Source organism: Pelmatolapia mariae, linkage group LG16_19 (assembly GCF_036321145.2).
Source record: "Pelmatolapia mariae isolate MD_Pm_ZW linkage group LG16_19, Pm_UMD_F_2, whole genome shotgun sequence".
Taxonomy (NCBI): domain Eukaryota; kingdom Metazoa; phylum Chordata; class Actinopteri; order Cichliformes; family Cichlidae; genus Pelmatolapia; species Pelmatolapia mariae.
In genome coordinates this window covers 64,148,095-64,173,829 of record NC_086241.1, presented here as the reverse complement: position 1 = coordinate 64,173,829, position 25,735 = coordinate 64,148,095, and the positions used below count along the sequence as shown (strand labels likewise).

The window sequence follows — 25,735 nt, the reverse complement described above, 5'->3', positions numbered from 1 at the left end:
CTGCCCCGTGAGGCATGATTTTAAGTACTTTAAATATTTTTTATGCTAAACTTTCTGTAGCCTACTATAACTTAAGTAGAGTCTAAGTATGGTTAAATGCTAAAGTGTGTTTAACCTTCAGGTGTTGAATATATTTATCTGCACTGTTTAGTTTTAATCATATAAATGTTTCCTGCCACAAAATTTCCAGTAAAACGGTTTTGATTACTGATTTAAATTGTAGTAATTTTTTTTAAACAGCAGTAAACCAAATTACTCTAAACTGAAAGCTCTAATTGAATCTTATTGTTTTGCTTCCATGAACAGTCACAAAATAATAAACAAATCCATCCATAATTAAAACAATCATCGGCTGCAGCTCCGTAGAAAGCAATCTCCTTATTAGTTTTTTATCCTCTGGAGTGGATATATATGCATGTTTTTGTTTTAAAATATAGGCTTTGATTTTTATTGTAATTCCTCTGTAACTGTTTCATAATTAGGTATCAGTAATTGGGATATTTTGAGTGGTTCTGCACAAATATTTGAAGTATTACTTGTCTTCAAACAAGATGTTTACTCAGATTTTATTCAGACTTCTGTTTCAAAGTAAAAACAGCCCAACCATGATGACTTCATTCTAAGTAGTTATTGATTAAAACATTACGACGTCACCACTTCATCTATAATTTGGTACTGATGATACTGTAATAAATAATTAATATAAACCTACCTTCAGTTGTATTTATTTTTTGCAGTATCAATTGTGTTTTTCAACTGCATAAACAACATAGATAATGATAAAAAGAATGTTTTATAGGTAACAGAACAGGTATGATAAACAGAAAAAAGTATTTCTGTATAAATTTTAAAGATCCCCGTTGGAAATTTTAGCTTGGCCACTGTAACTCTTATGAAGCACCACTTACAGTACATAATACTGCAAAACATGTGCTCAGTGTTTCCTATGTCATTTTTTTTTCTGCACTGCATTTATTTATGATCAGATACTGTGCCACAACTGGTGCCACAACGTTAAAAGAGCCATGGAATGCCTCCTGCATAATGAGAAAACCTATAACTTCTGAAAAGGCTGTCCTTGGAGTGAGGTAGGTCACTAGCAAGACCTTTTTAAGTAAAAGAAAAGTGTCTGGAATACCTCAGGGGATAAATTTGTCTTCTTAAAAGGTATCTTAGTCAGGAAGATCAGGAGATCCCTAAAGTCAGAGTAGCAGGAGCCAAACTTCACCTTTTAAAGTCAGTGCCCACATTAGCAGATAAGGGCTGTATCCCCGATTAAGATTAAATAGGATTTACTTTACTGCTTTCCTGCTTTTCAGACGTTTCACACTTGTAATGACATTACAATTTTTTTAATATAATTAAATGTCCTAATGTTCATTTCCTCTCTTCCTTTTGCAGGCTGACTTGAATAAATAACATAGCCAGAAGCAATTTTTGCCAATTTCACATTTCCGCTTCAACATCCCTTCACCTCATAGCACTGACTTTAAAGTCTTCTTTACCCATTATTCCTTTAAAATTTGCTAGGAAAATGGGAAATAGATTAAAACAAACATGGCAATAAAGTTTGTACAATAAAAGCCAGCCATTATTCTTTAGCACAATCTGAACTCTCTCAAGCAGCTTTCTTGTAATTTCTTTGAGGAGTCTTCAAGAATAGTTCTCCAGGCTTCTCTATGGACCATCAAAGCTCTTCTTTGGGCGTTGGCTCCATTTGGATGATCCAACATTTTCAATTATGTTAATGTCCGGGTGCTGCAGAGGCCGATCCATGACTGATAGTATTCCGTCGTGTGTTTTTCCAGGTACCCTTTTATTGCATTGGCAGTGAGTTTGGGACCGTTGTCACATTGAACATTTAAACCAGTGTAAGATGGTTTTCAGATGGTATTCCATGGTGGATCAAAATCTGATGGTACTTTTATGGATTCATAATTCTATCAATTTAGAAAATCTCCTACACCATGACACAGCCTCAGCTGTAGACACTCACTGTTGTACTCTCCTGACCTTCTCCGTACATACTGACCAAGACTTCAATTAAACATATCTGTGATTTGAGCTAAAATTTTCAAATTTGGATTCATCACTCTATAATATGTATTCACATTGATTTTCAGTCCAGTACTTTTTGTAATGTGCATACCTGAGTCCTTTCTCCCCGTTTCCCTTCTTCAAGAATGGGTTCTTGTTATCCACCCTACCACTGAGACCATTTCTGATGAGGTTTCATTGAACAACTGAAGGACCAGATGCATCTCTCAAGTCCTGTGTCAGGTCTTGGCTGGATTTTGAATTTTTTAAGGACGCACACACACCGCACAAAATACCAAGAGATACCAAGTCAGTGCTAAGGGGCCTAACACGCAACAAAACATTCATCTGGAAATGGTCATGCATTAGCACTGGACTGAAAGCGAGTGAAAAAGAAACCCAGAAACCCTGGAGAACTTTTGCTCAAGACCAGTTAAGAACAAATCTGCAAGCCTGGCTCTTTGGAAGCAAAACACAAAGAAATGAGGAGTGACTCAAGACTTTTGCACAGTACTGTACTACTCTAGGGTCTAATTTTTAGTATGTCAGAACATTTACTAGTTCCTAATGATACTTGATATATTAATATACAAATTATTATTATTTTACTATTTAATTATTAATATTAAATTATTTCCTCAAAACTTTGCACTGTATTCAGAACTTCCAAACTCTTTCCAGAGAGATAGAAATTAGTGTCATCAGCAAACAAGGTTCAGGGCTCATGTTTCCACCAATTGGTTCATTAACTCTAACTCTTAAGTAGTGTTTTATTACAGTCGGTGTTTTCACATTAAAATGCCAATAAAATTCCTTCACCATAGTTTAAATCTAAAGAAAAATTATGTTTTAGCTGCTTCTGAAAACTGTTTGTTTTCAGTTATTTACTTTTACTGCTAGATCTTTAAATCTGGTAGATTTCTTGTAAACTTTACTCCATGGGGTCTAAAGAGGGGCAGAGCATTTACTCCACTACATTTCTATGAAAGTTTTATTTAAAAAATTTTCAGATACGGATTTATAATATAAAATGTAAGATATATTATATGATTCTAATGGTATATAAAGTAATTAAACTGGCTTTTTTGTGGACCTGAAAAATCAGATGTACTGGAACAATATTTTAGTAAATAAAATACATTTTTATTTTTTATTTTACATACAATATACATACAGAGCCCAACACTGAACCTTGTATAACCCCAAAAAACATCGTTCAGGAGGTTGGATTTACGATTATTTATTTGTACATATTGCTATCCATGGTCAGTGTAACTATTTAGTGTGATAACTCTCTAATGTTGTATTTCTCTATGTTTTCCATTAATGATCTGTGATCTATAATGTCAGATGCTTTTTAAAAAGTGGACAATCATCCCACAGTGTGCAATACATGAAGGAGTTCTCAGTGTTAAAAAACAAAAACAAACTTTAAAGAATAATTTAAGAGGGCATTTTTGGTGAAACCGTTAAAGGAACTTGAAGATTATTATTTAAACTTTCAGAAGACCCTCAGGGAGCCTTTACAGAACATTTCCTGAAGCTGTAGCAAGATACTAAATATTTGGTACAATATGAAACTCCAGCTATTGTGAAATCTTTGAGGAAGTGATTTTCTGAATGTGCTCAGAACTTAAAGACCACAACTTGTGGTGTAATTTCCCAACATTTTTCTCACATTTCTTCTGAATTTAGAGTAAATTTCAATACATAAAACACTCACAGGTTCCAAATACTTCTTAAAATGCATCAAAAGTAGAACAAAGGGAATGAAAATTGATCGTTTTAGATGATGGAGTTGCTGCAGCAGTTGATCATGTGCAAAAAAATAATCTGCTTTGAGTTTGTTTGGAATGAGAGAGAAAGTAAAAACTGTTTAAAGAAGACGAGATGAACAAACATAAAACATGAATAATTTGTTCTTTTTCATTTAAATCAACTGTTTGTTTTCAGTTATTTACTTTTACTGACATTCTTTGGTTGATGTAATTTTTTAAAAACTGTAAAATATTTTAAATACAATCAACCAGATATGAAACATTTGTGTAATGTTGCGACACTCTTGGAAAAGTGAACTTAGTAGCCTCTTTATTAGTGTTTTCAGTTTTCACCTTTAACCACTGAACATGCACAGGAGGCATTTTGAGGAGAACAACCTGATCAGGTTCGTGCATATGCGCTGGAGTGGGTGTAATTAGAAATTGCCTCCCTGCTGGGGCCCTCAGTTACAGATCATATCTTTTTTAAGACTACTAATGATCGTTTCAGTGTGACTGAAGTGTCTGATTATCCGTGTCTCTGTTGTTGCCATGGTGGGAATACCTCAGGCACGGCTTTCCCTCTGCGTGCACGTGCTCGTGCACGTTTGCGTGGCGTTATCTCCTCAGCAGAACAGAAAGAGAGTGCGGTGAAGGAGAGAGATTGTGATCTAATGTGTGTGTGGACAATTCACACTCACCCTCCCCCACAAGAGACTGCTGTGGCTGATAAGAGGTCGAAGGGAGATTCATCCATCTATCCGTCCACCCATCCATCCACCCTCTACTCCCCACCATGGGCTGAGGCCCCTCTGAGTGGGCCAGGCGCTCCACAGCTCGGCCAGAGGGGCTCCGGCCAGCCGGCGTCGCTGCCTGGAAATCAATCAAAGCAGATGAGCGTGGGAACGAGCTCATGGGCCGGGCTGGTGGCCGGACGAGGGCCCCCTGGGGAATACAGCAGAGAACAGAGACGAGCTGGGTGGAGGGTCCTACACTAAAAATTAATTTGAATCAGCGCTTCTAGTTTCTTCAGTTTGGCTGTTTCTCCACTGTAACTGTCAGCTGCTACCCTGAGGAAACCTTTAAGGAAACCAAGGCCTATGCTTGATTTTTAAAGTCATTATGATCACTACAACCATATTTTATAACAGAAAAAAATAAATACAAATGATAATAATGTATAGAGAGCCCATACTGGGTGTTTTGTTGTTATTTTTACTTTTTTGGGAAACCAAGTAAGGAAATAAATAGTCATTTTACTATAAAACTGAACAAGTTCCTTTTTATGCACAAAAGTGATCAATATATTTAAGACGAATATAATATTTTGAAGCATCCTTTATTAAGATTGTAGTAAGATTCAAGGTGATACAAAATACTGAAAAACTAGATCAAAATGATCAGTTTTATTATATATTTCTTCTGATATTTTATCCTGAATATCACCGTCCTAACTTAATAAAATCATTATTTAATTGTGTATTAAGGTATAATTTTTTTTAGCCTTTAAAAAAACCCTTTTTAAACATATATGTACATTTAGTTCACATTGCTGGATTTTCCCACTATGGTGAGGCTTGCATGATATAAATTTTATCTCCTGATCAGCTGGTGAACATTGAACTGTCATTCCCCCCCTTTTTTTTCCTCAAAGGAAAAAAAAGGGGGGGAATCGAATCACACGAAGAAAGCTAAGAGGGAGTTCTGCCATGAGGATAAAATCAGTAAAGGCCGGTGTAAAGATGTAAAAACGGGGTAAGTGCTCTCAGTCAATCTCCTGTAAAAATATAGATCCTCAGCAGTCTGAGGAGGCTGCTGGCTGGAGGGTGTGTGTGTGTGTGTGTGTGTGTGTGTGTGTGTGTGTGTGTGTGTGTGTGTGTGTGTGTGTGTGTGTGTGTGTGTGTGTGTGTACGGGTTCGTACTATCCTGGTGGGGACCAAAATCTGACTTTTACTATCCTGGTGGGGACTTTCTGCACCGTGGGGACCAAAATCCAGGTCCCCTTGGGGTTGAAAGCAATTTTCACACTCAAAATGCGGTTTTACTGTCAGGGTTACAATTAGGTTATGGTTAGGTTTAGGGTAAGGGTTAGGGTTAGGCATTCATTTTTAATGGTTAGGGTTAGGGTAAGGGGCTAGGGAAAGCATTATGTCAATGGGATGTCCCCACGAGGATAGCAAACCAGACATGTGTGTGTGTGTGTGTGTGTGTGTGTGTGTGTGTGTGTGTGTGTGTGTGTGTGTGTGTGTGACTTTATTTTGCATCGCATCAGTGGGCAGTGAGGTGGATAATCCTCCAGACTGCTGAAAATGACTCTATTGATCTGTGCTTCTCAGTCACAATCCCTTTAAGTACTGTCGTATTATACGGCTGATCCGTCTGTCTGTCTGTGTTTACATGGAGTTTACATCTTAACTGATGGGAACTGAGCACGTGCACAACCCAGTGCACGTTTCCTAACTCATCATGAGTTTGCTGGTTTCCAGTTTCGGGAAACCAGCTCTACAACAATCTAATTTTGAGATTAAACTGAGAGGTTAGGCTCTCTTGCATTTGTGTGGCTCTTAGCTAGAAGCAGCTGTATAACAATAGAAGAAAAAAGGGTTTGGTTTTATTTTTTTACACATACAATAAATCACTGTTAGATGACAGGACACAACTGGTTGCAGCCTAGATTATTGTGAGATTTAAAGTTAAATTAAGCCACATGACACTGGTTTGCACTCTAATACTGAGACAAATGCTGTTTCATTAAAAAAAAAAAAACCCCAACAAAAAAAAAAACAGGTAAATAAATGCACTTACAGAAGAGACAGAAACAGGTTTCTGTGCTTTTTACTATTTTAAACTAAAACATTTTAAAAATAATTTCCCTCTCTAATTTAGACATTGATCCATCAGTTATTTGTAGGCTTCTTAAAAACCAGTCTTATTTGTGCTCACAAATATAACTGGATAGATCACAAAGAAACTCTCTGTAAACCTATAATCAGATAATATGGTAAAAATAGTAAAATACAGTAAGTAAAATTACATCAGGAGCGCACGTACAGTTTAGATGCTGGAGAGAGGTTGTTTTCATTGTCTTGTTGTCGGTCAGTTTAATTAAATCAAATCAGTAAATGATGAGAAATAAACACCAAAATCATGCTGACTGCTCTCTATGGAAGCAATTCAGTCTCATACTGAGAGGACGACTGTGGACGTCTCAGTAAAGTGGTCATCTATCGCCATCTAGTGGTCCAAGCTTGCAGAAGCACAAACTTATTTCACAGGTGTTTGGAGCGCTTTGTGCCTCCTCTGCATGGATCTGCATGGATACTTCTGGATTAGATCAGGATTTTTATTTTTATTTTTTTATTTTTTTTTTCTCTTTGGGCAAAATTTGGACACATAAATACCAACATGTCAGGGTTGGGGTTAAGGAACAAAGATTGTGAGATATTGTCTTATGACTCCTAAGAAAAAAATAAAAAACTAATCCAGATATCCTTCTGGACTCACTTCCTGCAGGGAATTCTCCATTTTGAGGATTGTGGTCTCACAATGCTCTTGTAAAGCAGACTGGTAAAACCCAAATGATTTGTTTAAGTCGAATATTGATCTCCAAAGAGGTCATCTGAAAAGAAAAACGATCATCTGCATAGCCCATTGCCTAACTCTAACTATACCATTAAAAAACTGCAGCAGAAATTCTGTGTCAAAGACGACCACCTTCAAAATAAATAAATAAGCTAGGAATTCAGACAGCGAGTGTACTGAGCTGTTGTGGTAGCAGCTTGATCATATCTATGGTATGGGAGAAGCATTTATAAAAACAATGCAACTTGTGGGAGGCACTTCAGGAAGTGAGCGCAAAAATTTCCCCAGATTGCCTCAACACTTGAACAGCCAGAATGCTGAAAGGTCTGCAAAACTGTGATTGCTGCATAATGGCTGATTCTCTGGAAAAACAAGCAATGTTTGATGTTAGATGTATTAATTTTTAAGTAAAATTTTATGTGACGTTAAACCTTGTTCATTCCATGATTGTGCTGAACTGATATGTTTTTTTCTGGTGTCTGCAAATTTCTTTAATGGTGAGTATAGATGTTGGCTCAGGTTACACAAAGATTTCGCAACAAAAACAATGAAATGTTGCAGAATGTAACAAAAAGGCTCAGAGGACACTGAGCATCAGCTAGCACTCTAACACATGCATATATCTATCTAAAAGCTCCTGCAGATGTGATATATCAGTCAGTATAAACTTAGTGGTCACTCAGATACAATAATGTTATTGTTAGGTCGGCCCTCCTTTTTCCTTCAGAATTCCTGTATGTCTTTGTGGCACAGACTCAAGAAGGTGTTTAAGCAGTCTCTGAGATTTTGTTTCATACTGACATGACAGCATCACACAGCTGCTGCAGATCTGTCAGCTGCACATCCATGATGTGAATCTCCTGTTCCAGCACATCCCAAAGGTGCTCGACCTTTCCTGTTCTTGACTGACAGGAGTGGCACTTGGTGTGGTCTTCTGCTACTGCTGCTGCTTCACCTGATCCAATGTGTTTGATGTGTTGTGCATTCAGGGACGCTCTTCTGCATACCTCAGCTGTAACAAGTGGATATTTGAGTTACTGTTGCCTTCCTGTCAGATCAAACCAGCCTATCCAATCACTTCGGACATCTGACATCAATGTGGCATTTGCTTCAACAGAAATTCTGCTCGCTGGATATTTTCTACTTTTTGGTCCATTCTCTGTAAACTTTAGAAATGACTATGTGGGAAAATCCCAGTAGGTCAGCATTTCCGCCTGGCACCAATAACCACACCACATTTAAAGTCACTCCAATCACCTTTCTTCCTCATTCTGATGCTCCGTTTGAGCTTCAGCAGATTGTTTTGATTTCATCTTTAGGGCCAGATGCATTGAGTTCCTGTCATGTGACTCGCTGATTAGATAAAGATGTGAACACATGTACCTAATAGACCGACACCGCCGGTGAGTATATATCAACCAAGCATGGTTACGGAGAATATGCTCTGATTATTGACAACGTTGTTGCTGTTGTTAGAAAACACCTAACTAAATTTTTTTTTTTTTTTTACACAGCTGATTCATCAAGTGCTTTTTTTTATTGTGAGGTAAAAGGCCCTAAAATATTAGAGTGAAAACCGAATCAATCAGATGATTCCCTGTGAGCAGGTGACAGCAGGGAGGAAGAACTCCTTTTTAACAGGAAGAAATATACAAGAAGAACCAGGCTCAGGAACAAGAAAGCCCAGATTCTGAGAGCGAAGTGCTCTGTTAGGATGAGGTCTTTATGATACAGCGTGGCCTGATAAGTCGCGATCTTGTACGAAACAAAGAGTCTCTACTGGCTGCCTCTTTCTAGTAAGACTCCTTGATGCTACACACACTATACAGTGTGGCCCATTGTCTGGCATGTGATCATAAAAATAGTTGAGATCATCTCTGGCGCACTGTTACGTTTGTTCCACGCAAAATAAAAGCCAGTTGTTTGTTGTCACAGCAGGAAACTGGAGGATTTAATCTCTGCAGCATCATCACAATTTGCTCAACGTGTTCAGCAAGTTTCCCAACAGACTATTGTGAGATGGAAGGAATTAAAAACACTGAGCAGTAGAAAGGGGAAGTCTGGACTGCTGACTGTATGAACCCCCAACAGCTCATTAAAGCCGATTCAGCAAAATTTAGAGACATCAACAAAAAGAGTTAACAACCACTGATCACACACACAAAGCTGCAACGGCTGGAATTTCTCCACATATCTGCACAAGTGAGGTCCAAAAATCTGAGAGCCCATGGAAAACCTGTCATGTAAACGAGGAAGCAATCAAAATGTTCTACAGACAAGAAGTTCTGTAAACTATTCCAGATTGATTTGACTGCTAATAACTGCGTGTGTATTTTCCAGCGGCTCTGTGATCATGATAGGAAACATGGCATCAGATATGAGTGGAAAAGTCCTACCTAACCACCTCAGAGTCAGCTGATTTTGACTATTTAATGAAATTTTTACCATCATACAGTGAATGTTTTCCAAGCTACAGGCCCCTGCAGTACACAGGAATAGGCTGGAAATTTTACGTTTTTAATTTGTCTTATTTTTTCCAACATGACTTCCTGAGTACACGAGATAGCCATATGAAAATTTCATATGGCTATCTTTCATATATTTTCTAAAAAAAAAACAGCTTTAAGCTCCAATAAAAACTGCAACCAAACTGATTAAAATCGAATCAGTGTAAAACCAAAATCTGTTTTTATTCAGCATGATTTTTTGCACAATTTTGAGCATCAGAGTCTTGATTTACATCATAGTTTCCAAGGATAAACTACAGCAAATTATTGTCTATGACATCAGTAAGAGAAGAGTAAGAGAAGAAAACATTGGCATCAGCAGGTTGGATAGGCAACAAGTTATACCATATGAAAGGCTCATCTTCTATCTCTTTGTCAAAACTATCTGCTCAAAGAGATTTGGAGCTTGGATAAAAATAACCTTTCAAATAAAAACTGTGCTTTTCACCGCTGACAATTTCATGTAAATATCTGCTGAGGGCTGTAAAAATGTAATTCATGGGCCTGAAAATACACTTCTTTAACCATACTAAAGTTAAAAAAGCCCAGAAACTTTACTTACCTGCAGTATCTTTTCCGTTAGGTCCCTTGGATGTCTTAAAAGGTTATTTTTAAGGCTGTAAACAAAACCTCAGTCTAATAAACCCTGTGAGGTTTAAGTCACACTTATAACCCTAACCCTACCTGAAAAAAATGTGGGTAGTTTATAACACAGGTGTCGAACTCCAGGCCTTGAGGGCCGGTGTCCTGCAGGTTTTAAATGTGTTCTTGATCCAGCACAGCTGATTTAAATGGCTAAATTACCTCCTCAACATGTCTTGAAGTTCTCCAGAAGGCCTGGTAATGAACTAATCATTTGATTCAGGTGTGTTGACCCAGGGTGAGGTCTAAAACCTGCAGGACACCGGCTCTCGAGGCCTGGAATTCGACACCCCTGATTTATAACATGTGCCAGACTCGGGAGAACAATTTAATAAAAATAAAAATGATATATTCTGACTTCCTAGGGTTTGAGTTAGGATCTGTGTTGGTAATGGGGTCAACACTGATCATTATTTAGTCCTCTCCAAGTTAAAACCACAACCAATTATCTGAATTGAGGCATAAAGGGGTGTGTGTGTGTGTGTGTGGGGGGGGGGGGGGGGGGGGGGGGGGGTGTTGTACAGTCCTACAACCACCACTAACTTAAATTCTTCGAACTGTGGGAGGAAGCGGGGCACAGCAAGAGCCCAGTTGGTGGATTCTCGCCATGAAGCAACAGTGCTAAACAAAACAGGGCTATGAAAACTTAAAAAATCGATTTAACAGAGGTTTCTGGTTCTGGGAGCTTTTTCAAAGAGGTCCTTGTAAAGCCGAGGGATCCCTATGGCATAAACAAAACCACCATCGACGCTTTCACTCTGAAAGGCCAGATGTGCTTCAACTGACAAAATCTGGCGGTAAAATGTTAAAATCAATTCTAACTGTCACTAAGCTGCTGAGTTGCCTGGTTTAAAACACCTGATTTTCAAGATTTTTCACATAACCATCAGTAATAAATGATAAGCTACACTTTGGTAAACTTTGGTTATTTCACTGGCAAGAAACAATGAAACAGTAATAAATAATGTCATTAGCTATGAGTCATGTTATATACTGTGTACACATCATCAGTTTGTGCCATACAAACATTTTATGTCAGACCTGCTCTCAGAGATTTCCGGGTCCTTTGGCGTTGGTCCCATGATGCCGATGTCCTGCCAACAGTGATATTGGTCTCAGTCTGATGTCACATTTTAATCCAAACCACAACAATTTCAAAAAACTAGTCAAGCAGTTTTGGTGCTTAAACCTAACCAAAGTAAAACTAACCAGTGAGAGAAACAGACCATGATGGTTCACGGTAAATTACGCTGTCGCCACTCCATCAGTAAACATTATTAATCATAAATACAATGTTTGTTAACAGTAAAAAGCCATAAATTGAGCTAACAATCAACCAATTATTGATAATTGTTATTATAAAGTGTGGGAATGTGTCTTTTGAAGCCTGATTATGGGTAGATCAGGAGGGTGGGTGTCATGCACGACAGCTGATTGTTTTATCTCATTTAGGGATGAATTGTTTTGAGTCTTCCACGATAGTTTCATCACTTCTGTGAGTTTGACAGTGAGAGACCCGAGTGCTCTGCCAGCTCTCATTTTCTTCCTCGTGCTCAGCTGTGCAGATGTAGACGTGTCAAAGACTGGTGATGAAGCCTTGAGCTGAGCATTTTCTTGATATGACGAGCGAGGGGTGGATCTGATTGTCCATAAACTCATCAGGAAAGTGCATACAGAGGTCAGAGCCAAGCACCTGACTTTCTGTAACCAAAGGTACCATCCGGCCCCTCAGCTTTGGAACATACTCTCTGAGAAGGCTCATTAAATCACTTTCCAAAGCCTGCTTTGGTTTGCATTGTTGCTTCACGGCAAGAAGATCGTGCATTCAAATCCACAAGCTAGAGTCCAAAGAGTTTAGGTTAAGTGGTGATTCTAGAGGGGCCTGCCTCTCTGTATTAACCCTACAACAGATTAAAGGTTTTGGTATTTAATGGTTGCCTATTTTCTTTTTTGTGTGTGTCAGTTTTTCTCATCTTTACCTTGATTTTATCTTGTTGTGCTGTTCCCTAATGTCTTGCTTTCTGTTCTACTTCAGAGATAACACAAAAGAAACAAAACAGACCAACTGCTACCTGTGTACAATCTGGAGTGCTTTGTCTCTAGATCAATATTTCAGTCCTCACCCTGTCCCTGACATGTAAACATCCTCCATTTCTCTCTATTTTGTTTCCTCGTGGAGTCTTATCTTATGAGTCAGTTGCTCCTTATCATCTATTCCACCTATTTTTTCCAGCCATTCGTCTCGTCTCGGTGGTTCTGATCTGGACCATCTTTTCATGGTGCCGCTTTTTACATCCAGTCAACGAGATTTTAAACAATTACCCGTCTTCTTTTGACACAATACTTTCTGCCACATTAACTAAATAAAACACCAAACATGACCCAGAATTTTGACAACAAAATGCAGGCTCGCCCAAAAATTAAAAGATAAAACACATGAGAGGGGTCTCCAACATGTCTGTATCACCAATAGAAAATTACTCTTTCACTCTTTCTGTTTAATGTAAAGTGTTGTATTTTCTTTCCTCTCCAGTAGCTGATGGTAAAATGTAGATATTATACCTACAGTGGTTCTAATTATGCAGCTTTTGTCCAAATTTTCACCGGGCCTTTCTTCCCTGTCATAAAAATCCCTTAGTTGTAAATATCTGAAGTCATCCTGGTTCCTTAATGTAAATTTTTAATTTAATATCCGGAAAACTTGTAAAATTCCAATCTTTTATTTCAATGCACAGCACTATTATTACACTGTAGTCAGAGTTCTTCCTGTAGTTAATAGTTTCCAACTATTTGAGCGCACAATTTTAGTGGAAACTGCATTTTTAAAGGTGTTGTATGCATACAGTTCATTATTGTTATTATGTTATCTATAAGTTTAACAGCGGCTGTTTTTGCTGCTGTCTGTATGTTTCACACAGGGTTATACAGTAAAGTACACTACAGGTTGCTGACAGCGAGTAAACTAGAAGAGCAGCGTGCATTTTAAGCACATGACTGTAAAATCCTCCAGTGGAGTCTGTGGTCCGGGAGAGGAAGCAGGAAATGGAGAAAAAGGGGGAAGCAGGTAGAAACAGGTGTGCATAGTAAAAGTCCAGGGTATTTCAGAGTTCACATCTCTGTCATGCTTTCAGTCTTAACACGTTTACTGATTTGATGAGTCACAATTATTAACTTTTACCCTTTACCACACTGCTTTGTGCGTGGTGTGTGATTCATAGCGAGTCATTGTGCGCAGCACATGTCTGGTCGTGTTCAGAATACCCAGGGATTCCCACGCCACACGCTCAGTGTTATCAAGCACAAATATGCTGCAGGTGTGCATTTATATAACAATGACTGTACCTAGAGAAGACATTCAATGGAAACAGAAAGAGCTCACGCAAAGAGGCTTTTCACTCCTACACATTCAATTCATTCAAAGCTCAAATGATCTTGTAGCATGGTTTGGTTCGGGATCCAGATTCAGCTAGTAACACCCAACACATCTGCAAACCCAAAGCAATGACACTCCAGCTCTTGGGAGGATTTAAACCTTTTAAAGTATGAACCAGGAAGTAATTGCCAGACATTTATTTCTGTGTCTTTATTGAACCTTCGGTTCATTTTTCATTAATTTTCTATCATATTTGTTGTATCTGGCTTTTTCTTTTGGAACAAATTGCTTGAAAGTGAATTGAGCAATTTCTGTTTTTCGCGGGAAAGAAATCACACTGGTGGTGTAGAAATCTCAATAACTCACAATAACTGTATCAAATATCATACACTGGGTGGTAAAAAATACAAATAGCCATGTTTACTGGTGACATTTAAAAAGCCCCAGTTTTCTAGTAATCAACTCTATAAAGAAATACAGTTTTTTAAAAGTGTCTTAAAACATCATCAACTCTGACAAATCAGCGTTATTATAGTTTTGTATTTTTCAGTTAATTATTATTTCAGTTTGGTTTCACAAGCATTTCCCGAGTCTCAATAAGCACACCGGCCAACCCCTCATCAGGCGGGTCGTGAGCACATTTTCTGCAAACTGACAGAGAGTAAAACTAAAGACTTCTACTCTATATTTTTGTTTTATTTTTCCAGGTTCACAAAATAGTTTCAGTTTTATTTTTTTGAAAAGCCTAGTTTCTATATTTATTTTAGTTAAATAAAAAATTTTCTAGTTTAGTTTTTAGTTAACTATACTCCACAAATATTTAACTTACCACAGAAAATACATCATATCTCAATGTTTCGGTCAGCATAACATTCTCCAGGACTTCTTCAAACCCTTTCACACAGGGCACCAGTGGACACAGGGCACCAGTGCACCTGCCAGTGCCAGTCAGGGTCAGGCAGTGCGCACGGGGCCCTCAGACCACCCTCATTAAATCTGTTTTTGATTGTTTGGTCAGAGGCATTTACACCAGTGGCCTGCTGAAGGTCACTGGCGGTGCTCAGTCTTTTCTTCCTTGCACACAGGAGCAGATAACGATCCTGCCAATGCGTTAAGGACCTTCTACGGCCCTGTCCAGCTCTCCTGGAGTAACTGCCTGTCTCCTGGAATCTCATTCATACTCTTGAGACTGTGATGGGAGACACAGCAAGTCTTCTGCCAATGACCGGTATTGATGTACCATCCTGGAGGAGTTGGACTACCTGCGCAACCTCTGAAGAGTCCAGGTATCACCACACACTACCAGTAGTAACACTGACCCTAAATAAATGCAAAACTATTGAAAACACAGTCAGAAAACTATAAACCACTCCTGTTTTGGGGGTTGATTAACAACCCCCTCTGCTACCCTAGAGGTTTCACTGATGCTGTACTCGTCATTGAAAAGTGGTTCTTTAATTTTCTTTTTTTAGTAGTGTATGATAACTTTACTTTTAATTCACCTCAATCAGGCCAAACTGGATTGCCAGGAACTGGCGCCACTATTCCTTGTCCTTCCACCACATTCATGTTTTGTTTGGTCTGTTTTTGTTATCATTACTGTAACCAAGAGAAACGCTGAGGTGACAAATTAGGATGCCAGGCATAATATTTGGCACTGTTTTATCTCACTTCCTTTTATGCAGGACCACTTTTGACCTGTGGAAGTACTCTGCCATCTTTATTGTCTAATCAAACAGAATAGGGTTAGTTTCAAAAAGATTATTTCAGAGGAAAACTGTAGATGGTGTGTTTTTGTGTGGCTTTCAGACTACGTGTTGGATTAGGTGGTTGGGTTCATAAAAAAATTAGGTTCATAAAACCTTGCCTTTTTGTGACTGAGAAAAGATAAACTACATGTTGCTCCCTCATCTGACGGCATTGGAAAGGAGGTGCTGGCTAATCATTTCCAAGAAAAGAATGTAAACAAACCAAAGGAGTTGTGTGTATATAATACAAGATGTCTTTTGTAACTCCATTTTGCATTTCCACCTACATGTGTGGTCAGATGTTTACATAGACTCATCACGGGCATGCATGTCAATTATTTATTTGGGCTTTTTTTCCAGAGTGAAAAGATCGTGCAATATACATCTTTAATGTAAAAAGGAATCTGGTCCACAATTTTGAGCTTATGTTGAAATTTCTCTAATACGCACAGGGTCAAAAGTAAACATGCAGGTTCAAATATATACATACACCCACTTAAATATTTTAATAATGGTACTGAAGTTTATAAAGTACATTGTAACTTGACAAGGTTAAGGTCTATTAACTTCTCATTAGTGATCAGGACTACTAATGGTAGTTCATCTTTGTCAGTGTTAAAAGGTTTGTTTTCACAGCATTCAATGGACTGAACAATACTCAGAATAATATGCATTGGTATATTCCTTTGGAAAGTCCAAGGAATTCACTGAAGATCGAAGGAGAATTGTAAATTTACACACGTTGGGAATGTCTCTTTGGGCCATTTCTAAACAACTACAGATTCCACGGTCATTAGCTCAAACAACTGTGCGTAAGTACAAGTTATTTGGATGTATCACCCCTACCTCTGATTTCTTCAACTTCACCTCAAATCAACAGCAGGATGGTTGAAACAGCCATAATTGACTATTCCAGCAGGACAATGTTCCAAACACATAAAAACTGGTTTTAGAATGGATAAAATGGGATAACATTAAACTTCTGAAATGGCCTTTCCAAAACCCCGACCACAACCCTATTGAAAATTTGTGAACTATGTTTAAAAGCCAGGTCCATGCCATGATTCAATAAACTCTACCAATCCTGCCAAGAAGAGCGGTCAAATAAGCCAGACTTATAAAAAAAAGCTTGTTGATAGCTATCAAAAGTGTCTCATGGCAGTGCAACTTGCTAAGGCGTACTGACCTTTCCACCCTGGAAAAAGAACTGTTAAAAGAAATCATTAAACGCTCAAAATGACCATAAAATTCATGCCCATGATAAGTGGATGCAAATGTTTGACCACAATGGCCTTTTAACAACACCTACAGTAAATAACTATTTATTAAAGTGTAGTTTACCATTTACTATGATGGTTATGTTAAAAATGTTGCACGCAGGTCTGTTAAATCAGGCTAACCTAAACAGTTAGTTTGGGTGATCATCAAACCCCCATGAGCACTGGACCCCTAAAGGCCCTCGTGGCTGTTTCAGGAGGAAGTACCAGGCGCTCACTCACAAAACCTGGCACCAGGGTCGGGCCTCAGTAACTCTGTCTCCGTGAGGTATCATGATCCATTTATCCATTTTATAGTGAGGGAGGTCTGCGGTAAGTGCACATTCTTAATACAGATATGTTTTTAATCTTTGAGATAAACAGTGATGCAGAGGTACATCCCTCTCTTACAAAACCATTAATGAAATAAAAACAGAGCTTATCAGAGCTTTGACAACATGACGCCACCTTTCTTCCCCCAGGTTTCCCACTAAAAATTACATTTCAGCCTTAAGGAGGTGATCTGGGCGAATACTGATAACTCCTGCTGAAATAAGAAAAGCCTGAAAAAACACACAGACTGCACGGAGAAATCCAGGAATATCATTTCCATGTACTTCTTCCGCATCTCAGGCGGCTAATTAAATGTCTAAAAACATTTCGGAATTTTTTTGTACTGTTTTAAATGTTGCTTGTCTCAAAACGTCACATAACACGGCTTCCAGTCAGCAGAGCCGCACTGGTTTAATCTGACTGATTTCCAGTCAAAGCGAGTAAGTTGCACTCATTCTAATCATAGCTACGCATATCAGGATTTAAAGAACAAAAAGCAGCCCAGAGCTTCCCATCACTGTTGATACACCGGGATGTGACAGAAACGGTAAATTTGTAAATTTAAAAATCAAGAAAAGGTGTGATCTGACACATGCACACATGTGAAAAACAGCTTTGTTTTGTTGTGTTATTTTGTCTCAGCTATAGTGCATTTCTTTCCTGCATTTATCTGCTTTATTATGGTTCAAACTCGGGTCTGTTTATCACTAGCATTCAAAGTATTAGTTTGAAGCGAGGCACACAGCCAGTCTACTCCTCTTACTCATTCAGGTAAGGCGTGCATCTTGGCCAAATCTGTATACAGATTAGAATAAGTCCACACTGGATTGGCAGAAGCCTTGAGTTTCGTTCACACTTTCAGTAAACACATGCATTAAAGCCCCATCATGCAGGAATAAAACAAAAGACCGTTCCTGCACATTTCTAATTTAGTTTAGTTTTGAAAATGCTCACTTTAAACCTTTATAATTTAAGTTGATAAAGATGTTTTTCATGCCTAGTATCTATTTAAGTTCTAGGTAACTATAATAGCCGTGGTCTACATAAAAAGCATGTACATGCAGTCAACTGTGAGTGTGCCTGCGGCTTTCGTTGTTTGTGGTTTCTGTAATTTTTCCATTCTCGCATCAGAACATTAAAACATACATGCACTGTAGATCACTTCTAAAACGTACCAAAATATGTATGCACAACGTGATGCACTGCAAACAATGCTGCATAACAACAGCTGCTAATGTGACAGTTTTTGCACTGAGAGCAAAGACCACGAGGTTCCCCGTCTAACTGGTCACATAGACGGAACAATAGGAGGTAAAACAAGCCTGGAGTTTCCCCGAGGCCTCCAGAACATCACGTTCAGCCTGTCGTCTGTTTTTAAAGGGAGAGGTCGAAGCCTCGTTGAGTCTCGCGGGTTTATCCAGAACTTGGAGTCCTTCCAGTTTATCTGCAGGAGAATGGAGGGAGTGATTTCATTCTTAGTTACTGAAGGCACCGAGGCAGTCTGTGGAAGTTTAATTCGCCTTAAAATAAAAAATCATCTGCAGACACATCACTCAGAAGTTTAAAAATACTTAACAGGATGTTAAGTAGAGTTATTAGCGCAAGCTTGTAATCTCTGACCTCGATGCTTGCAGGAAACTTGTTTTTTTTTCTATGTATGCGTTAAAATTAGGATTACACAACAAGTAGAAGTATCCTTAAAAAATGTCAGTGTTACTTCAGAATAAAGTATACTGTAAGAACAACACTTGATCATGTGGTCAGGATTGGAGGATGTTGGGGAAACTCCGCTAGCATGCTTGCTGGTTTGTGCTCATCACACTATGTTACCATATGATAAATGAAATGAAATCACAGAGCGGTCACACTCAAAAGTTTTGAAGGAAACTCCTGTACCACCACTGTCTGCTGCAGCCCCCCTCCCTCGCTCCCTCCTTCAGGTCTGCTGCTTCTGTCGAGCGGTTTAGCAGAAGCATGCTAATGAAGGTGCACTTGAAGGCGTTTGCACGCGTGCATCAAGAGAAAAACACACATTGATCTGAACTCAACTATATGATATTAAACTTTTAAAACTGTGCTTCTAACATCTGGGACACATTCAAGATGGTGCATTAGGGGCTTTTTTAAAGAGGGAGAAAAACCTTAAAAATAATCCAGGATTAAAAACATAAATATACAAGAAGAACCTGGAATAAAATGATTCTCGTTACACAGTGGATTTGCAACAAAAACTGATGCACAGAAGTCAAATCTGTTGGCCCCAATCACAGACGGGCTTCTTCAAAGTCCTTGTTTCTGACTGTACGATGGTAATTCAGAGCGAAAATCACTGGCATTTCCTTATTGCTCAGTCAGACTGCAGTATAATTTGATGAGCTTACCAACTGCAGTCATAATAAGCCTGACTGGAAACTTAAGCCATGTGGATTCTTAACAAAATTATATATTCAGATCCTAACTGTGATTTTTATATATATATATATATATATATATATATATATATATATATATATATATGTGTGTGTGTGTGTGTAGTGGTGTTGGTGGTGGGGGTCTCACATTTACCACTTTAAATCCCAGAAAATGTCCAGGTTTTTACTCCTAAATCAAACAGAATATTCTAATTTTTCCCCTTAAATGTGCCACTCTAAACCTAGAAAATTTGGGGTGGGGGGTTAACGCGCATTTATATTTTTCTCAGTTTACCACTGAAATCTCAGAGAATACACAAGTACTTTTGCTTGAAAATTAACTGCTTTAATCTGGGAATTTCTGAGATTTTCCTCTGAATATTCTTCACCTCCCCGAGCTCCATGTTAATTTTTTTTATTATCGTCATTATTTTCATAACACCAAATGCCCAACTAAAATTTCCCTTTCTTGAAGAATTACCATATCTTGCAGGTACATCTAAAGATGTGTGGTGTTGGGCAGTTTCCCTCGTGAGGTGCAAAACCTTTGATTTAATCAATTTGCATGACCAAGAAGTGACTTTATGTTGCATGCATCCAAATCCAATTACTCACATAATTAATAAGTCTATAGGAATGTGAAATGCCCTGAAGGCTGTATGATTTACGTGCACAACATGCAGCCTGCAGAAGTATTTTCGCTCTCTCTGTGACAAACTGACTAGTGTATTTTATATGTGTCTCAACAGAAATCCCCTGTTGGAGCCAGCAATCTGTGTGCTGTGTTATTCTAAGTGACAGTTTTCTGGAAATCCCCCACCTAACTGTTAGCTCCGCCCCGCTGCAGCCACAGAGCAGAGGGCATTTACTGCAGAGCAGCGCTGTCGGAAAACACAACTGAACGCACCTCGGACTAACATGGATCTTCACAGGACCAGTATATTAAACCAAATGGATTACAGTCGGGACTCAAAAGAAGGGAAAACGGCTCAGGCCACGGAGGATCGGCTCGACAGCGGTTTGGATTCCCTGAAGGAGGAGGAGTACCAGGCTGTGGCCGCCGAGATCCGCCGGCTCCAGCTGGAATGCGAGCCGCCGGAGCACAAGCAGCCCCCCGCTGCAACCCGAGAGCTGTACGAGTGGCAGACACAGATCACAGAAGACGGAGACACGTAAGTTTGACCCGGAATAAGGTTACCGAGCTCGGATGTTTACCAGTTATTTTCGGGGGGTGCAACAGTGAGGCTAGGAGAAGGCCCAGCTCGGGTCTTGGAGGTAATTTGATGCCTTTCCTGTGGGGAATGTAGTTCTGCTCCAAGTGAGGCCCGGGCCTACCTTAACCCGAGCGGGGGATTAATTTTTAAGTAGCCAGGATTTTAGGGGTACCATATCGCGGTGTTAACAATTCACCGAACGAGTGTGCGGTTTTATTAAGAACGGGTCAGCCTGTGGTCAGACACGGCGCTGCTGGACGTAAACAAAAGGCTATTATCAGGAGGGAATCTATTATGGCCGCGGGTCAGATTGGGAAAGTCCCGGGCGCGTCACCAAGGAATCCAACCGACGCGCGTTCCCGTGAAGTGAAAGAGGGTGAAAAGAAAAATGTGAAAAAAGTACCTTAAATCCAGTGAGCGGAGACTGGGGGCGAAACCCGATTCTCGAAGAGGCGCGTGCGGGTTATTATTGACATTTAACTCAAGGGGAATAACAAAGCAGTCCCCGAAACCTAACGTTTATTTTAACAAAGTTCCTCCGCAGATGAATATAGTTCCTAGTGTTTTAAATGGGCTTACTGCTCGCGCATTAACACTGGGCCAGAGATAAGTTAAATAATCAAAGCAGAGTACCGGAAATTTATGGAAGTACTTTTATGCCAAAATTATACAGGCAAATGGAATAGGTTTGTATTTAAAAAAAAATGATGCAAGTGTAGATGCTTAACCTTTGTTTACAAGTACAAAACTTATGTTTGTTGCACAAATTCAAAGAAAAGTATAGCAATGACACATAATATATAATAATTCAAATTAAGTTTTGTGAAAGGCAAAATACATTTTAAACGTTCTAATTATTTTTCCTGCAAACATATTATTGAAAGTAAAAGCAGACACAAAAAAGCAACTGGTACCCACCAAAAATGTCATTCCCCAAAAGAAAAAGAAAAAAGTTGTAATAAAAGTCCACCTTTGTTTATCAGTAAACCAGAATGATCTGGACATTGCAGACTTGTTAAGTAAGATAAGAGAGATTACATGTAAGCAAAGTCACCCTCACAAGAATCTGGAAAAACCCTGGATTACCGTTGATAAACAGTTACTATGACACCCCTATGTAAGACATGTTTCTATTGGCCATTGTTGTTGAGTGAGTGCATTTTCTTTTTTGTGTAACAAATGTAACTCTCTATGCAGCAATATAGTATTTTACACAAATTCAAACAAAAGCATAAAAGCCAGTTAGAGTACAAAGGGACACTTCTGAACTGAAGCTGTTACATCAATCATTTAAGTTTTACAGTTACATAATTTTACTGCAATCACAGGAAGTTACTCTCTTTAGGTGTAAAATAAGTTTTTTTTCCTTGTAAATTTATTATTACAAATATTTATGAAAAAGATTTTGTGTTTTCTTCATAGTTAATACTTTTTTGTAACCGTATCTGATGTAGACGAAAAGGCACAAAATTGTGTAAAATTTGTTTTTATCTTTGGTTTGTTACTTAACTTGTTTTGTTTTTATGTCTCTGCAGGCTGCTCCACTTGGCAATCATCCATGAGGCCAAAGAATTCATCAAAACCATGATCGACCAGTCTAAAAACACAGACTTCCTCAACAGACAGAATGACCTGAGACAGGTATGCACAACACAGCTCTTAACACCCCACCCCCACCTGCATCCGCCATCATGACATTACTAAAATACCTGTCCCTCTCCAGACTCCTCTCCACCTGGCGGTAATAACAAAACAGCCGGAGGTGTGTCTCAACCTCCTGGTGTCCGGCTGTGACTCTACGCTGGTGGACAACAATGGAGACACGCCTCTCCACATTGCCTGTCGCCACGGTAACCTGCACTGCTTCAGCGTCATCACACAGAAAAGCCGACCAGAGCACCTACACACGGCGATGGCTGCCTGCAACTATAACGGTAAGTGATGTTTTCCTCGCCTGGGACATGCTAACATTTTAGTTTTTGGGTCCGCTTGCTGTTAGTTAGTCCCGAAGACTGCAGTTAAGTGACCAAGAGGAGCTTAAACCCATCTATTATGCAGTAGTTAATGTCTAAATAAAAAAGGTGGACACCTCTCTTTAAGACTTTTGTGTAAACATTATTTTTGGGGGGTTAAAAAAGGCAGTAAATCAAATCCAAAAAAAGGACATTGATATGAATGCATGTGTTTCACAACCCACGCCCAGCAGTTTTTGCTAATTACTAAGAATAACAAAGGAATATGGAAAGAATATTTCTGTTGCAGTCTCGCTCTGGAATCAACTTTTAATTTTTCTTTTCCTTTTCTGTGTTGTGCAGGTCAAAACTGCCTCCACCTGGCTTCAGTGCAGGGTTTCCTCTCACTGGTGGAGAGACTGGTAGATCTGGGAGCTGACATTGATGCAAAGGTAACTTACACCTCTTCTGTATGAAAAAAAAAAACTTTGTTAATCTTTGTTAGTCTCTTTGCTAATGCTAATGCCTTTGCCTCCTTGCTGTCTTACAGGAGCAGCATAATGGTCGCAGCGCGCTCCACCTGGCTGTGGACCAGCAGAACCTCCTTTTGGTCAAACTGCTGCTGAAAAAAGGAGCGAACCCAAACCTCCTGAGCTTCGGGGGCCACAGCCCCTATCACCTCACCATTGGTTTGGATAACTGGGAAATCAACAAAGAGCTGTACTCTGTGACCCATCCTGAACTGAGAGAGCTGCCAGACAGCGAGTCAGACGACAGTGAGGAAGAGGAGCACATGAACTCTGACGATGAGGTACGTTTCAAAATCGTAGAGCCGGTCTGGCACAAATGAAGTGTGTCATTAGTTGGTGTGTGACCATTTTTATTTCCTCCCATGTGTCTGCAGGTGAATTACGATGACATTCAGTGGAATGGACATTAGCAGGAAGCGAGAGGGCGGGGGAAGTTACAGAGACCAGAGGCTGTGATGGTGAAGGATGGACGGATAGGGGGGCCCGGCACGTTCCTTACTTCTGCTGTGACGTGGATGACAACGATGGGGTCGGGCGATGCAGCGAGGTGACGTGACCGCTTCCAGGCAGCTGAGCAGGAAGAATTAAACAGACTGCCGGCGAATGCATGATCGCATGTGACACATAATGACGGGATGGATCGCTTGTATTCTGTGGACGTCCATACATACGTGAAGATGTTCCTCCAGCAGCTCTGCTGTATGATAGTGTAAATGCTGTGTATACAAAGATGTATTTTTTATGGAAGCTGTGAATGTGTACAGTTGAGCAGGTTGTATATGTGAGACAGCAAATGGGTTCAGCACACTCCATTAAATTAAAACACTCATATTTAACAGTGAAAGCCTCCTGTGTGACCGTGTTATTTGTTGGGATGGGAATATTTTTTACACGTGAACACGAGACATCAGAAGCAGTCGTATCCGGCGTGTAATCGTAATCGGCAGCGCCTGACGGCAATAAAAAGCTGCAATTACACGGGAAATGAATGTAACCACGTGGCCTCCTGCTGCCGTCACTGAGTCTGCTCGTATAAACGCTCCCATCAAAGCATGACAGCTCAACTTCACTCCTGACTGGACACTTCTTTTTTCCCTTTCTGATTTTCATATAATACAGGAAAGCGCTGATAACTCCTTTCCACTGAATGAGGAACAGGCAGTCAATTGAGCTGCGAATTCCTCCTTTTAGATGTGTGTGTTTGTAGAATAGAGATAAGAGGCTTTGGGAATTTTTCTGTGTGTGTAACGAGGTCAATTGCCCTGTCATTGAAATCAGGAAGTTTTTCTGGAGGGTGTGGCTAAGAGGGAAGGGACAGGAAATTCCCAGGAACGGAACAATTCAGCTATTGGCGACATTCCTGCTTGTCATTAACTTTCCGAAGAACAGGAACAACAGGATGCCGAAGTCGAGTGACAGAAGATGGGAAGAAAGGGAGCTGCATGTAAAAAATATCCACTGTCATTAAATTACTGCAGAATTGTGTTTAAACCTTACATTTTAATACTTTAGCAGATATGAAATATTTTCCCCTCCCTTACGCAAAAGAAAAAATGAACTAAAGTTCATGTCATGACTGTTTATAGTAAACCTTGGTCCACAAGGCAACCCAGGACTTTAATTAAAGGAGATGGCCACGGAGCCTGCAACAAATCAGAATACTGGGTCAGAGGGCAGCCCTGCACCTTAATACACAACCATTACACGAAGAATGATGCTGCACAAGAATTTAATTGTTTTCTACTGAATAAGTCTTCTGCTAAGAGATATTAAAAAAAAAGGGTATTTAGGCTATAAGTCACATTCTTACTCAACAGGAGTAAGAATGTTAGCATCAGGAGTTAGCATCAAAACGACTGAATGAGCTGTTCTTAAAAAGACAAAAGCCTCATTGAGCGCAGGATAAATCTGGAAACAGAAACAGGGTAGATATGTTATCACTTAACAGGGAGAATGAATTGGACCAGTACAGTTTTAATGTACTGTACATCTACTCAACAGCAGACAACACTTTAAAATCAATATTAAAGTGATAGGCATATTAATGAATCAATAGCTACAATCAAATGAAAAATGCATGGTGAGTATTTTTACTCACCATGTACACTTCGAGTAAAAGTAGTAATGTTGATTTTATGGACTGGTATTCTGCTGGGTAGCCTCATTTGTAATCATACGGCATAAAATATCAGCAGATTTATGTTTAAAACACTAACCACAGCTTTTAAATAATTGGCATGGAGCACAAAGTATAATATTGTGTTTTTCACATTGCGTGCTACACCTTACAGATGCTTGAACGCTTCAGAAAAGTAAAGAGAAAGAAAGGTTTCAGTGTGGACATCAAGCTTAGGCTCTGCACTTTTTAAAAGCAAGTAATCCAGACCACTCAG

General features: G+C 39.3%; 1 protein-coding gene across 1 annotated transcript; it reads left to right on the top strand.

Annotated features, from left to right (window-relative positions):
• The first annotated feature begins 15,109 nt into the window (after nucleotides 1-15,109).
• Nucleotides 15,110-24,186, top strand: nfkbiab (nuclear factor of kappa light polypeptide gene enhancer in B-cells inhibitor, alpha b). Its single transcript, XM_063497208.1, is given in 8 exon segments — nucleotides 15,110-15,184; nucleotides 20,396-20,482; nucleotides 20,485-20,818; nucleotides 22,396-22,501; nucleotides 22,584-22,794; nucleotides 23,176-23,264; nucleotides 23,363-23,623; nucleotides 23,717-24,186. Coding segments are annotated over 8 exon segments (1,176 nt in total). The 5' UTR covers nucleotides 15,110-15,132; the 3' UTR covers nucleotides 23,753-24,186.
• The last annotated feature ends 1,549 nt before the right edge of the window (nucleotides 24,187-25,735 follow it).